The sequence below is a fragment of the Scophthalmus maximus genome, chromosome 3 (genome assembly GCF_022379125.1).
Source record: "Scophthalmus maximus strain ysfricsl-2021 chromosome 3, ASM2237912v1, whole genome shotgun sequence".
Classification (NCBI taxonomy): Eukaryota; Metazoa; Chordata; class Actinopteri; order Pleuronectiformes; family Scophthalmidae; genus Scophthalmus; species Scophthalmus maximus.
In genome coordinates, this window is record NC_061517.1 from 27,140,544 (window position 1) to 27,157,175 (window position 16,632).

Here is a 16,632-nt window from a genome sequence, read left to right on the forward strand (position 1 = left end):
GGTTGTTGTGTGCAGTTTTTAAGACATCTATTAGCCAGTGTTAAATATTCACGTGTATCCGATGTCATTTCTGTTTCATGAACGCATCGCGTGATGATGTCTTGGGGGTTGTGGTACGTTACATTGTTGAAGAATTACTATGGGATATTACCATATCATGAATTAATCATTGCTTTACCCAAATATGACCCAGTGGTATCGAGCCATATAGATGATATCTGGTAGTGACACATGAAAGGTGTTGTGTTCTGTGGATTATCCAAAATAAACAGACTTTGTTTCAGGGGAGTATGTTGCTGATATCTCTTGTAAATGTCTGATTTCAGTGCTGCGGTCACAGAAATGTAAGAGACGGGTCTCCTATAATATAATGATATAATAACAGCACAGACGTATTGGTATCAGCGCTTATGTTTACTGACATTAAATCTTTTATTTTTAAGAATAAACAATGCAGAAAAAATATTTTATTAATTCAAGTTCTATATATTTGGTTGTGTTTTCTTTTTCTTTATATTTATTAATCATGGAGTTTAAACTAAAATATTAAGCCTCAATTACATTTGTTTGTCATAAAGGTTTGATGAAGAAATCTGAGGAATCATTGACAGATTTAAATGTTTTTATATCGGCGCCCAAAAATCCATTTGGGCTCTAGTGGAAAGTGTTTCCAGTTTGATTACAAAGAACAGAACGTGAAGAAAACCGTCTCACACATGATCTGCAGCCCGATGCTACGGACGTTTGCTGCATGCGCTGATGTAACTGTCCAAGTCAGTTGAACTGAACAGACGTAGTCTGCAGCTCCCGGTACAACGTCAGTGTAATCACACCACATCAGGATCTCTCAGTAACCTTGACCCACAACTGAGAGGCTGAAAAGAGATTGTTCTGCAGCATCGGAGGTTTTGGTGGAAAACAAGTTGTTGCTCTTTGAACACTTTCTGGAATGTTCTTTGTCACAACTTTGGTTCAACATACTTGCTGTTGTAAATACTGTATGTATGATTTACAGCAGACACTGTTGCATGAGAGGAGATTGAAAGCTCGTGAGGAGCTCCTGAGGGAGTCTTCAGTTCAATCTTTATTTGACTTGGCCGACAGTGTTCAACTGGAAGCTCCGACCTGCAGTGATTTGTCTGCTCTGGGTCCACGACCTGGTCCTTCCTGTGCAGGCCTCAGCACGTCAGCGTCCCAACGCAGCCCCGACATTCCACCTCTATCGATTATGTATATTGATAAGTTGTTGTTTTTTTTCCTACAGATGCAATCAATGAAACTAATCTAGGTAAGTCTGCACAGACTGTGGGCCACAACATGGAGGCTCGTCACATTCCTGTTTGGCAGCTACTGTAGGAAGAAGTGATAACTTCTCAGTGTTTGCGTTAATCCACTTGAAGTGTGAGATGAAGGGTCCACTGCTTCAGGACACAGTCGTCAGGTACCTGGTGAAATGACTCTGATGGTCAAAGGGAAGTATGTATGTATTGTGCTGTTCCACCTCCCAGGATGTACCGTGAATAGAAACCAGAGTAGTAGAATAAGATAGGATGTGGAAGAGGTTGACACTTCAGACATGATGTGTTGTACTTTTGAATAAACACACATTGTAATGTGCAGCGGGCAGGGCTGAGGGACAGGACCTTTCACAACTCTATTTGAATCTGAACAAGGTCACTTTCAGCCCCTGCGTTTCACTAGCAGAGACGAGTTGGTATCTGCCAGAAGAAAATGTCCAGCCCCAGTGTCAGATTCTTCATCGCTGAGCTGCAGCTCTGCAGCCACAAAATAAACAGGTGAAAGTTTGTTCACTACGACTGGAAGACATGAGCTGTTAGTCTGTGATCACTTTGCCTTTGAAAAATCAATCTACGACAGTTAAATTGGGGTTTTTTCAAGACAAAATGCCTTTTGGTTTCATGTTGTAATCCATCCATCCATTATCCATCATTTAGGGACAGTGAGGGTTCTGCCTTAATGCACCTTTTGAGGTTATGAATAAGTTAATCAAGGAATCAATTAAAAGTAATCAGCTGTTCTGATGAAAGTAAATAGAAGTTGCAGCCATAGAATTGTCTGCCATAGTTTTTCAACATTAATGTCTTGACATGTAATGAATTACAATGAGGTCACATATACTTGGATGTTGGTGTGACTGAAGGACGAGTACAAACTGCACTGATTCCCCTCACGTCACGACCTGGACGGCTCTCCTGAGTGTTTCCTCTTTGTGCTCGGGCCTCTCCGAGTGTCTCTGCCTCTCTGATTAGAGGTCTCCTCGGGGCGTAATGACAGAATTGTGTTCCCGTCAGTTCCTGCTGCTCACAGTGGGCTAATAGTCACGTTAGCCCACGCAGCGTGTCATTAGCTCTCCTCCCGTAGCCCAATGAGGGGCAGCTCTGTCATTTCGAGGCCAAATCACAGGGCAGGAGGCCGGAGATCACAGTCACGCCGGTGCTCTGAAGCTGCCATGTCTCCGCCCACCGTCCTCGCCACACTTAATATGTACCGACCTTCACGTACTGTATCAACACGGAGGACGAGCAAACCAACGGAGGGCAAAGAGAGGCGCGTTGATGGGTCGCGGACACTCGGATCATTCCATCAGAATCATAAGTTGAAACACACTGCTCACTTGTGACTGATTGGATGATTCATGGTTATCACTCGGATGATGAGCAGGCCTGCGTAGTTTCTATCAGAGCTCAGGCTAATCTGCTCTGATTATTAGCCTCTAAGCCGTTCCTCCATGCTGGGCTTGTCGACTACACAGTAATGAGAAATTACACTGTCCTCATATTTGTATTAATCTATCTGCGCTTACTCGTCAAACTGATAATTGTGTTGCCACATTTCAGCTCACCCCCTCAAGAATGTATTTATAGTTTTCCTCTAACCTCTCACATGCAAACATGCCTTCAGACGTGTGCATGACAGAACATGTATTCATTGTTATAGTGAACATACTTCCAATCCCCTCGAACCACAGAAAGAGTCCGTTGTGTACTGATGTTGTTCAGCTAAAATGGCCTGTCCTGTCCTGTCCTGTCCTGGTCTGTCCCGGTCTGTCCTGGCCTGTCCTGGTCTGTCCTGGTCTGGTCTGTCCTGTCCCAGTCTGTCCTGGTCTGTCCTGGCCTGTCCTGGTCTGGTCTGTCCTGTCCTGGCCTGTCCTGGTCTGGTCTGTCCTGGTCTGTCCTGTCCTGGCCTGTCCCGGTCTGTCCTGGCCTGTCCTGGTCTGTCCTGGTCTGGTCTGTCCTGTCCCAGTCTGTCCTGGTCTGTCCTGGCCTGTCCTGGTCTGGTCTGTCCTGTCCTGGCCTGTCCCGGTCTGTCCTGGTCTGTCCTGGTCTGGTCTGGTCTGTCCTGTCCCAGTCTGTCCTGGTCTGTCCTGTCCTGGCCTGTACTGGTCTGTCCTGTCCTGGTCTGTCCTGGTCTGTCCTGGCCTGTCCTGTCCTGGCCTGTCCTGGTCTGGTCTGGTCTGTCCTGTCCTGTCCTGTCCTGTCCTGGTCTGGCCTGTCCTGTCCTGGTCTGTCCTGGTCTGTCCCGGTCTGTCCTGGCTCAATCTGTCTCTTCTACTGAGTGTGTTTCTGCCCAGTGGCAGTCACCATGAACACCATTCAGTCTGACAGGCATCACATCTGTTTGTGATTTCAACACGCAGGTAGAAGTTGAGAATACAAGACACTTAGAGATGTCAAATCTCCTCGAGTGTAAAACGTGAACTGTGCTGGACAGGCGGCGGCGGCGGCGGCTCGTATGAAGCATCCGATACCAGTGTGCGTGCCGTATCGAAATCACTCTACCCTGTTTCTCCACACAATAAAAACTTCTGCACATTTCACAGCTTATTGGTCACAGTGGGCTTTTAATACCAGCCACAACTTGCCCTGCAGCGGAAGCTTCATGGGAAATAAGCTGAGCCTGATATATTTAACAAAATTTCAGGCCTGTGGCTCCATAAGCAGATAAGAAGTGGATCCGTTTTTGATCCACGTGAGCCAGATCTTAGCAAAGCTGTGGGTCGATCCTTGAGTCAGGGGACGAGCTAATAATCATGAGTGAGCGTGACTGTGTTATACAACACATACGCATCCTCTCTCCGCACCGTGACCTTCTCTGCTGAGATTTGCGTCTGCCTGGCTTTGCCCTTTAGTGGGGCATGTTGTGTAAGTAAAGGGGCACAACGTGAATAACATTGGTATTTGCGCAGCAGCCTGTGCTGAGTGGAGAGCTAACTGGAGCAGGAGAAATGGCGCTGTTCGGCGAGGTTCACGGCTGTTATTCCTACAGGCCATGAGCGTGAAAGGAGCTAATGCCATCTGACAGTTCTGGAGCAAGAAGAGGAGGGCTGGACAGAAAAGGAGGAGGGGGGGTGTTAAAAGACAGAGTGGGATGGAGAGGAGATGGGGGTGGGAGTATATGGAGTGGTGTTGGATGAGAGAGGAATAGGGGATGAGCTCGATATGGACAAAGCAGGGATGAGGAATATGGGAGGGGAAGCGCTGAAGAGGCGATACTGTCGGGACCTCTATTGTTGTAGAAAATGGCCTCTGAGAGTCATAGCTTATCGTGTGACATATTAAAAGTCAAAATATTCCAACACTTTCTGAAGATATGCTGATGAGGTTGGGAACCTCTTCATCTCAGATGTGCTACCAACCAGACTGTCCCGTGTGTCGCACAATGGGCCACATTCTGTCGCGGACGCCTGGTCCAAAATGGGCCGAAAAGAGCTGAAAGTATCACACACACACACACACACACACACACACACACACACACACACACACACACACACACACACACATCCAATGTCTTCGTGGAGAGTTGAGGCAGCATGCGCATGGCTGGCTACTGTTGGTATGAAACATTTCCGCTTTGTGTCTCCGATTGGTTAAATGAGAAGCACTGCTGGCATTCTGACAGACAAAAGAGAGGAAAAGGAGGAGTGTCAGGGACGAGGTGGGCGGCAGACAGACAGACAGAGGGAGTGGGAAGTGAGCTGGGACCCCACTGTAATTTGACAGGCTCCAGCCCCACTCGGGCTCCAGCAGCAGCTCTTTTGAAGGAGGCGCAGCAGACGCCCTGCTGCCAGCCTAACCTGTCATTATCCACCGGGCAGAGACGTCTGCTCTCATCCTCCTTTAAAAAGCACCGAGATGCAAGATTCATGTCCAATGGTGGCTTCACCGCACGCAGGGGGAAATATCCTCAGATCACACATCCACAAATACAAATGAGCTCATTCGTCAAATACTTCTAGCACTTCTGTCTAACACAAGCTTTAGGATGATAAAAGATTCTATATAAGTACATGAATTGACAGATGAGTCGTGTCGTTGCCAATAATGTCAGCTGCTGTGAGGAACAGGGCCGAGCTTCACTTCAGAGGGGCGGGGCCTCACTGTGGAGCTACCGCAGACATATTGTGGTACAGGTTTGTGTTTGCCTGCGTGTATTTGATCTGTGCCGAGAGTTTCAACCAGGGGACTCTCACATACAGAGTTCATCTACCAGAGCCATAGAGAGGATCCTATGTCTCCATCATGGATCTATAACGTTGAGTAATGAAGCCCACACTTGGATCAGGATCTGTAGGTTGATCCAGACCAGTCAAGACAGAAACCCAACAACATGGAAGGTGGAGCTGGTTGTTGGCAGCAGATCAGACGGAGAGCCTCATCATTAAAGCTGCTGGTCCACATCTACAGATCGCAACGTCTCTGGGGTCACACACTTCGATCAGCTCCTCGGTCTGAGAGTCAACCAGTCAGGCTCTTTGTCTGCGCTGTGTCTGTGTGAGAGCGCCCTCTGGTGGGGAACTGTGTTCTTACCCCACCACCTTCTGATGGGATGGGTCAAGTGTCAGAGTGGTTACTGTCAGAAGTCTCTGGTTGTTTTCTGTAGATGTTGTAGTTGTTAACAATATGAAACCTGAGGATATTTAATTGTAATGTTGGAGTGAAACCTGATTCTTTTCAGAGAAGAATCTACTGGACTTTCTGATCTTAGTTTTAACAGGTGTTAGTTGCACAGTGTCAGCTCGTGATTCATGATTATTTTTAATCTTTGAATACCTGTTGTTTCATTCTCGCATCAATTGCGCATGTAAGAGAAAGGAGAGTTATTTCATTCATGAGGAAGCCATTTGGTCAAACAGTGTTTGTGTTGTAGTGAAACAGCGTGGTCAGGAGGAAGGGGAAGTGCGTCCCGTCTCTGTCAGAATCTCACTCTTCAGGTCAGTTGTTCCTTTATTTCTCTACATTTCAAAATGAACAGATTGAAGCAGGAAGATTAGAAGGATTTGATCTGACAGATTCAATAAAGCAAGTGAATCATTCATACACTCATAGATAGCCTATAGGATGTTGAATATCCCCTCGAAAAAAGGTTATTGCGGTGAGTTAAAATTAGAGACGCAATGGTCATTTTTGCATTTCATTTATATTTGATATATATGATGTTGAAACCTGCAACCAGTTTGTTCTTGGTCGAAATGTTCCAAACAGTTGAAAAAGAATTCCCTGCTCTCACTTTTCACATTACTGTTTCTCATTATTTGCAGTTGTTACAACTACACAACCAACTGCAGAGTATAAATCTGCTTCCTGTTGGCGCCTGGCCCGTGTGCGTGGATGGCCACGTGACGTCAGGGGTGTCGGTACCGTTAGATGGATACATAGAGTTAAAACACTCTGGATGAAAACGTAGCAGTGATGGACTGCTGACTGTCTCAGGTGATGTCTGGGCCACTCGTGTGCAATGAAGCCTGTAATCTGCTGAGTTCACTTCTACTGGTGTCAGGAGATGATTAGCTCATCTTATCAACAGTGGAGGCAGGAAGAAACCTCTCGCCTGACATCTCTACAGCTGCGTTCACACAGACGTCAGCGCTGCTCAACAGCTCCCACATTCATGGAATTCTTCATACTTCAACTATATTAAATGATATGATATTAGTTACATGATGCACTGAGGAAAGCAGCGGGGGCCCATCAGCTGAATCCAGCCCTGTCCAGTACAAAGCCTTTTCCATTCAGTATGTGGGTGTGTCAATATAATGTAGGTTTGAAACATCATTTTATATTCAACGTTCTTCCCTGAGCTGGTGAGAGAACAGAAAGTTGTTTTCAAGTGTCTTCAGACTCATCAGAATGGTTTCACAGAGTGGAACGTATTGATTAGAATGAAAGCATGATGAATTACTGTTGAGACTGGCTTGTGTGAGTGGCTGTTTCCAGTGCTCATTAAATCCAAGATGGTGGACAGGTCACCTCAGTTTTATTCGCCCTTTGGAAGTTCAGGCAGAGAACAACTGCATTGATCTGCTGGTCGTCAGCTCCGGGGGAAGATGCTTCAGGGAACGTAACATGGATCATTGTAAATCTAATCTACAGGATCGGACACGAACCAAAACCCTGAGGTCAGATCCTCCACAGACACAATCAGCTCAGACAAACAGAGCCAGCAGAACCAAACACAGACCAACCAGTCACAGACCAACCACAGACCAACCACAGACCAACCACAGACCAGTCACAGACCAACCACAGACCAGTCACAGAACCAAACACAGACCAACCACAGTCACAGACAACCACAGACCAGTTACAGACCAGTCACAGTCACAGACCAACCACAGACCAGTCACAGACCAGTCAGAGTCACAGACCAGTCACAGTCACAGACCAGTCACAGACCAGTCACAGTCACAGACCAGTCACAGACCAGTCACAGTCACAGACCAACCACAGACCAGTCACAGACCAGTCACAGTCACAGACCAGTCACAGTCACAGACCAGTCACAGACCAGTCACAGTCACAGACCAGTCACAGACCAGTCACAGTCACAGACCAGTCACAGTCACAGACCGGTCACAGTCACAGACCAGTCACAGTCACAGACCAGTCACAGTCACAGACCGGTCACAGTCACAGACCAGTCACAGTCACAGTCACAGACCAGTCACAGTCACAGACCAGTCACAGTCACAGACCAGTCACAGACCAGTCACATTCACAGACCAGTCACGGTCACAGACCGGTCACAGTCACAGACCGGTCACAGACTGGAGTGAGGATCAGAGAATTAAAGAGAACCCAATGAATCCCTTGTCACAGGTTATGACAATCGATTGGATTCATAAAATTATTACAATAATATAGTATTGTTTTTCTGTGACCTGTTAATCCTTTTGTGACCCTTTAGTTTTGTCTTGGGACCCCCGGGGGGCCCCTCCCTCAGGTTGTGAACCATAAACTAATCAATCAAACTATTCACATGAGGATACTTGGTGATTGGTTTGATATTTGATTACTAATCATTCTAAACCACGTTACAGTGACAAACACAAAACATCTTTCATTACTTTCTTTCACTTTCATATAATCATAAATCATTACCTCCCCACGGAGGTTCTTTGTTTCTTTGTTTAATATATAAATATAATGTAATATATATATTTAGGATGGGTTGGACCTGGTGAGTGAATGTGCTGCTATGAGTTCCATTGTAGTTTAAAAAGCTCTGTGAGGAGTAACGGTGGATATGAATTCTTCTGTTCTTCTGCTCTCTGGGTCTGAGGCTGTGGTCGTTGTGTCAGTGTTGTCTCCGCGAGGGTCGGGGGTCAGTTGATTCAGGGTCGAGCTACAGGCCGACGCCCCGAAGCACCGGAGGGGGAGAAGAATGTACAAGACCTGAGCCTTTTAAGTCCTGTCATTTCTGGAGTTTTGGCAGAAGAGATTCATATCTCTGTCTGTTTGACACAAGGTATTTTCAGTACAGGCATCTGCAGAGGAGTGCAGGGGGTGTGCGGTGGTCTGGAGAGCCCACGACGCTTCCATCCATAATGTGACTGACTGTGAATCAGAATGTATATTAGTATATTTGTAAGAGAACAGAGTCGTGTGACCTGTGGCCTGTCGAAGTTCTTTGTGTGAACTGTGTAGAGGTTTGTGACAGTGTGGAGGGGGAGGGGAGCTCCCACAAAGAAATGCCCTTTGTTACTCATTGTTTAGGCAAATGCAGAAAACAAGGCACCAAACATTGAATCAACTGAGCACCTCAGCTCCGAGATGTTCAGGTTGAAAGGTCTGCAGAGCGAGTCAGGATCGAGCTGCGGCTGCTGGGACCGATGTCGGACAACAAGACGACAACCTGCTCTCAGGAGTTGGTCCAGTCTCAGCGTCTCGAGACATATTGCAAGCGAGGGAAGGTGACAGAGTTGTGAGAGCAGTGTGTGATGGGTGAAGCCTCACTGCGTCCTGGCAGCACATAACCAGCACAGCCTCAGTGTTGTCTGGGCTCCAGTGGACTTCAAGGTTAAAGGCACCGGGGCTGATTATGCTGTTCATCTGCGCCACATGGGAGGAAAGGTGCTAAGGTCAAGGGTGACCTAAGCCACTGGTAATGGAGGCTAGTTAAACTATGAGAATGTCTTCTGTACAAATCAATGTCTGCATGTAAAGTAGAATGAGGCAGTTTACTTTCCCATGTTCCTCAGGCCTTAGCTCAAATCTGCATGTACAGAAATGTCCGATCATTACACTTTGATCACATCATTCCTATACTTCTTGACATGTGGTAGCAGACTTTCATAGTATTCACGTCTCTGTCCACACCAACAGGTTCCACTGGCCTCTACCTGCTCTCCGAGCTGCTGGGTGGGGGCAGCTCGGTCTCTGTTTCTGTGAAGCCTCCCGAGCCCAGCAGCGTGTTTCGCTTCTCTCCCTGACAGTATGCATTCATACCAGCCGGCCTTCTGTGCTGCGTTTGAATGTGAAAAGCTTCTTATATGTGACTTAGTGCGGCCAGGTCATTAGCATTCACATGGGGGGTTGGGCCCGAGGGTGGGGGTGGGGAGGTATTGGTAGGGTGGAGCTGTGGAGAGGGTGGGCTGGGACACTGGCTGGATGACCAGGACAGGCTTGTGCACTGGAGGGTGAAGATAGGATCACACAGAGGAGAGGCTGCCGGACCCAGAGCACCAGGTTGGAGGTGTGGCACACTGCTCAAACACTGGAAGCTTCTCACTATGGTCCCCTAGCCAGGCCACTGGAGGGGATGAAGGAAGAGAACCCACTGGAGGGTAAGATACTGCTGTCGCTTCCTAGGGTTAAGGCTGGTTACCATGGCACCAAATGAAGGGGTTAAATCACGCTGACAGGCACATCTGCCAGGGGAGCCCACACCCAGCTCCACTGCCAGGTGAATTAGAACTGGATGGTCATTCGAGTCCCCGCCTCCCCTCAGTGCAATACTCTTTGTCGTTGCTTTCATTATTTAAGGTTAAATGTACAAATGGATGCGGATGCACAAGAAATTGGTCCAAATAGAAAATACAAAATCTTGATTGAAATCAGAAAGTATCTGATCATCTGATAACTTCCAGTACCTGGTGTTACACAAACATGATTCAATAATTTATTTGAACATGCTTAACATTCAGTGAGGAGATGTGGCATGAGGAGGTTGGCCTTCGATCGCTTATCATCTTCATCATTGATTAAACCATTGATTATTTTCTCAACAGTACTGAAAGCAAGGTCTTGACATTTCTTATACTGTTTGACCAGCAGTCCAAAAAACAAAGGTTTACGTAACAGTAGCAGGGATTTGTAGACTTTTGATTTTATGAAGTGATTGACAGTGTGATGTGGCCCTGATGGAACCCACCCAGCACATGTTCTGTTGACACAACATGATCTCCATGTACATTACAACATCATGAAACATCATAGTGCTAAAGAGTTGTGATTGTTAGGTGTCAGCATATTCACTTGACATTACATTTTGATATGGGGGGATGCAGCATGTTGTGATTTGGAGGAATGTTCAGGAACAGAAAGTGGTTCCACCTCTTGGTCTCCAGCCTGTGACTTTCCACTCTGCTCAGTTTGTAACCAAGTCAGCTGTGAAACACAAGCTCCGACCTTCTTCTCTGCTCCACTAAGTGCTTCAATTAGTTAATGTCTGTGTGTTTTGTCAGCTTGAACCTGTGTTTATGCTTGGACATGCACTTTAGTCCTCTTCAGAAGGGCCACGGGCACGGCCGGGGGGAGTGGACACTGCTGGGAGGGGGTGGTGGTCTGTAGTATTGTTGAACGGCAGCGAAAATAGGACTATCAGTTCCACTCAGATAACCCCTGGCTGTCATTGGACCTCAAGCCAAGCGGTGACCCCGGGGCTTGAACTCTGCGGTCATGTGACCAGGCTGTAAAGTGACCAGTGGTGTAGCTGGCTTCTGCCTGTGGTCAGAGAGGGGCAGGCTGTCGAGGAACTAGGTTGCAGGGAGAGAGAGAACAGAGAGAGAGGCAGAGAAAGACAAGAGTCATGACGCGACCGGGCCCAGTGGCCTTTCTTTAGAGTCCATGTTTGAATGGGGCCGAGGCAGACTGGGAAAAGCATGAGATGGAACCATGGGAAGGTAAGAGAGGCCCCACTTAACACAGCTGTGTGTGTGTGTGTGTGTGTGTGTGTGTGTGTGTGTGTGTGTGTGTGTGTGTGTGTGTGTGTGTGTGTGTGTGTGTGTGTGTGTGTGTGTGTGTGTGTGTGTGTGTGTGTGTGTGTGTGTGTGTGTGTGTGTGTGTGTGTGTGAGCGAGCTACATTTGATGGGATTAGTTCTTTCCTTGAGACCAGTTAATGATTTGTGTCCGGTCTAAATGAGAATGTGCTTTGTTCCGTGTGTGTGATGACGTGTGTGCTGGTGGACTGCTGATCTGTGGGACTGATGCAGGCAGCAGTGTCGATGTGTTGGAGGATCACTCTGATCATCTGAACATTTCATTTTTTCCGTTGCCAGTTCTCGGTTCTTCGCGTCGACCCTGTTTTGAATGATGCCGTAGTTCTTCTTCACGTGGACCATCTTTCTGTGACCTTAGCTGTCCATCGTTCTTTTGTCGCTTCATTTGGCTTGTGAATTATCTTAAGTGCTGGAGTAAAATAACCTTCTCTTGGCAGTTTTCACACTACATCCCACAGGGAGCAGCCACCCACCCACCAAGCCTCCCAATGACCCCCCCTCCCTCCCCTTGTATTGCAGGAATTTGGAATGCGATCCTTTCTCACTCTTAAGATATATTCCACATGGCCAAACAAAGTGACTCAGCACAGTGCCGTGGACTGTTCCCCGCTGCTGCGTGCTCTCTGATAAGTGACCATCTCTCTGTGTTCATTGATTGTGCAGTTTACTCACATCACGTTATTTTCTTATCGGCGCTCAGGGAGTTTAAAGACCGTGAAGGATTTTCTGCTTGTATTTCCGTCATTTCCTATTTCCCTTCAAGGACTCTGGTGTAGCAGAGGAACCATGATACTGTATTTGTCCCTTCCCCCCTCATGTTAATCCCTCTGCCAGCAGCCATGTTTAGTTGTGCTCCATCTGAAGGAGGCAACCTCCTCACTGCTGCTGCTACAACTCCACCCTTTGCATTGGCTCTTGTTTTGAGATTGTGTTTTATAGTATTCGAGGAAGCGCGTCTCAAAGTAGCTGCGCTGAAGAAAAACCCAAAGCACTGGCGGTGAACAGAGAGGCATGATGAGAGGTTGTTGGTGGGGATGTATATTCAGGGGCAGGGGCTGTGAAGATCAATAGTAACGGTGGGGGAGGTCAGGGACTCCGGGGACTCTGTAATGCTCGTCTATAAATAGCCAATAACAGAAGCCGCTCGTTCTGCGCTCGCTCGTTTCTCTGAATTGAAAATTTTAAACATTTCATCTCCTCAGCTTCGTCAAACCAAACCATCAAGTCCGTCATGTTGCCGATCTTTGTCTTTCAAGGGTGTGTTATTTCAACTGCCACAGCACCCTTCCCCCGTACACACACACACACACACACACACACACACACACACACACTTAACTTACCTGAGGCATTGCAAACGTACTTTTTGTTTCATGCTCATTTTAATGGGAGATGTTAAGAAAAGACAATCGACTGAGGCCAAACATCTGTTTCCGTCTTTCCTGCATGAGAACGAATCAGTGGGAGTTCGTTGCTGCTGATTCAGAGGAGACTCCACGTTCATTAACAGCACTTTTACATGAGTCTGTATCAAAATGCAGGGGCCATAAACTCAGCACATGGTTCATATCAGCACATGTTGGCTTTTTTAAAGTTTGACATGAAAGAGGAGCTGAGGGCCAGAACCAGAGCCTGCTGTCTTCTCAACCAGAGGTTTCATGTTCAGCAACAGTAATGAAGGAAACAGGACACGACTCATTTCCACACGGCTTTAACTCTTTTTTATGTCGGCATAAAACTAAATACATAACAATCACATGCAAACGTAATAAAAAGTTGACAAGTAATCAGGAGAAGAAACCTCACAGGCACATTTTAATCCTGTACGATCGTTTGTGTCCAACGCAACAAACTCCATTTACGGATAACGAATAACAGGAAGATGTCAAGAAGTACATGATGATGTTTTAACTGATTACACTGGTTGACTAAATTCACTATAGCACGACTCATGAGAAGAGTTATAGCTATACATGTATGTAGTTATAATTATAATACCAATTTCATTGTTACGGTAACTTTGTTAACCTATTTTTTCTTTTGAGAAAACAACAAACTTCCAGAAGATGTTGATATTATTCATGTAAGATTCTGAAATAAGGTGATTTTACTGTAAATGCAGGCGTCAGCACTCTTCATGTTCCCTGTACATCACTAAACAGAAACACTGGTCCACACACACACAGCCAATTTAAACGTTTCCTGTGTAGACATTAATTCTCATGTGGAATTTACATTGCATTAAAAAAAGCATTGAAACGGTCTTTTCGGATGCAAACGGAGCTGAGGCGGGCGGGAGACTCCTCCAGCTCAGGCCTGTCCCACATTGTGTAACAGAGTAGCATCGGCAGCATTAGCATTACAGTAATATGTGGCCTATCTGTGGTGTGGTATTACTGAATGCTAATGACTCCGCCTCTAAGCCTGGGTGTATATTATCACGACAGTAATGTCAACAGGTTGCCTTTGTCTCGTGGATGAGCCCGATCTACAACTGCATGCACCTAACTTTACAGATTAGCATCACAGTGTCGGCCGCTGGGAATGCTGGATCCCAGAGGGGCTTCAAATGCTTTGCACATACCAGTCAGAGTAAGTGGGCAACAGGCTTCCCTCCCTCTCCCCCAGGTAGGAGGGAGACGTTTCAGAGCACAAGAAGAGATATGAGGAGGTGCAAAGGGGGAAGGAGAAAGGCAGAGACAGCATGAGAGTGGGTGGGTGGGTGGGTGCCAGCAGCGGAAAAGTACAGCACATTCCTCCATCCCCCGCTGCCTGTCTCAGCTGGGCACATTGTGATGGAGAGCCCGAGACAAAACCCTTCAGAGCAGCAGCAGCAGTCACTCACATCAGCCTTCATGTGCACATGATTGAGCCACGATGCATCTCTGTTACCAGCTTGAGACCACAGACACCGGGCTCCGTCTCAACAAGTCAGGCAGGTTGTACACACAACCCCTCTCCTCTGTGTAAGATGAAACCACCGTGGACACTGGCCAGGACAAGAGCCCTGTCTGTCTGAGCCACCGGCCGGGCCCTAGAATGCTCAACTTGCATTTCCTGGTTTACGTTGAGGTTTGGAATGAAACCTAGGCTGACCCCTGAGAAACAATGCAGCCTTTAGTGGGTCTTCGGGGGTGTGTGTGTGTGTGTGTGTGTGTGTGTGTGTGTGTGTGTGTGTGTGTGTGTGTGTGTGTGTGTGTGTGTGTGTGTGTGTGTGTGTGTGTGTGTGTGTGTGTGTGTGTGTGTGTGTGTGTGTGTGTGTGTGTGTGTGTGTGTGTGGTGACATGAGGGTTCCTTGACCCAAGCCAGAGAAAGAGAGGGTGTGGTTCAAGATGAAGTAGTGCTTTTATAACCCATCTCTCACTTCGCCTCGGGGATTCCTCGCCCTGCCTTCTTTTATGACTTTGCAAAACATTCACAAAATGAATATTTCTTACTTTCAGTATTTCAGTATGTGCTATTCAAAATTCTTACTTGACTGAGGAACATGTTTACAGTTGTGTCCATGTCACCCTAGTGTATAAAGTTATCAACAGTCTACAGTCTGACGTAGAGACCCTGTTAGCTGTGTATAATCCATTTACTGTGCAAGAAGTGACACTTCAGCTATTTAGGTTTTCATTTCTCTCAAGTTGACATTTAAAGATAAGAAAGACTGAGATATCCTGACTTTAGTCATAACACCACACCACACTGACACATTGAATCTTTAATTTTCCCATAATGCAGCAACTAGCTGGTTAACGCCCACATCATTCAAAGTTAGTAACAGAGAGTTTCTGTTTGAAACGCTCAGATAACCTGATGTTGTGTCACACTTGAGCCACACTGGACATTATAAGACTTCCCCCACACTCATACATCATATGACATCATAATGAAGACGAGGTGACGCTGTTACTGAATGTAACATGTTTGTTGTTGCTGGTCTCTTCTGTTTTCTGTGAATGTGGTCCCTTGACAGGTCAGGGAGGGATACGTGCTGTTGTGCTGTTGACGAGAACCAAAAGGTCTCGAAAACTGAGGAGTAACGTGGACACCAGGTGTAAATGTAACAAAATATATGCTGTTTAAAATGAAAAGGTATTAGCGTCACTGTAGCTGACCCTCGGGAGGCTTCATCTATCAATTCAAGTAGACGGAAGCTCTGCGTCTCTGTCATGGATAATAAAAATGAAAATTAGCTCAACATTAAAGGGCTCTCTCTCTATGTATATATATATATATATATATATATATATATATCAGTATATTAATGAGTCAGGCTCTAGTGAAGACGTGTTAACGTCCTCAGGCACACTGCTGTACTCACCTCTGTAGTAATTGTCATAGATCAGATCTGTTAAATCAGATATAATATATAGTGTATAGGAATAAATCAGCCTTCATGTACACATGATTGAGCCACGATGCATCTCTGTTACCAGCTTGAGACCACAGAGACCTGGCTCCGTCTCAACAAGTCAGGCAGGTTGTACACACAACCCCTCTCCTCTATGTAAGATGAAACCACCGGGACAAGAAACACTGCAGCTCCTTCCTAATGACGACATGCTCCATGTGAAGTGTCCCGTGCGCTTTCCAGAGAAATCTGTTGTGAGCATCAGAAACTTTATTGTATTTGTGTGGAGACAGAAATGTCAGGGACAAATATCTCCAGATAGGGTTAGGGTTAGTGTGAATTCCTGAGGTAAATGTCATGAATATTTAACTGTTATCTCCAGCAGGACGAGGAGGAGGAGTCATAGGACGTAACACACTGAGATCAAGTGTGTGAACGTGTGAATCGGCCTGTTTATATGGTGGCCATGCACTTGAAAGGGAGGGTGATAGATTTGGCAAATAAGCCTGAGTGAAGGCAACTGATGGCCATTGAGTCTTTTCCTCCCTGAAGGAAGTCGGGCCTTTCACATGGGCTGGCCGGTGAAATATATGGTTTTAATGTCTTCTCTGAATGAGCACATGGTCTGACAAATGGCTGTGTGAGGGGGTGAGGATCCATACTGTCATCGGTGTGATCTTCCACATGCGTGGTGTTTGAGCTGAAAGTGCACTGTTGCGTTGTGAGGAAGACGGTGAGAAGTTCAGAGGTTTGTGGGCTCTTTCTTCT

General features: G+C 46.4%; 1 protein-coding gene across 2 annotated transcripts in view; it reads left to right on the forward strand.

The window, feature by feature from the left end:
* The window catches only part of LOC118314481 (nuclear receptor subfamily 6 group A member 1-A), a 73,448-nt gene that overhangs the window by 36,487 nt on the left and 20,329 nt on the right, over positions 1 to 16,632 (forward strand). The window contains exon 1 of one of the 2 annotated variants that reach the window (XM_035640968.2): positions 11,188 to 11,425. The exons of the other annotated variant lie outside the window; for it this stretch is intronic. Coding sequence (XP_035496861.1) covers positions 11,410 to 11,425 — 16 coding nt within the window. The 5' untranslated portion in view covers positions 11,188 to 11,409. Of the gene's footprint in view, positions 1 to 11,187; positions 11,426 to 16,632 lie in introns of those variants that run through there. 2 annotated transcript variants of the gene reach the window in all.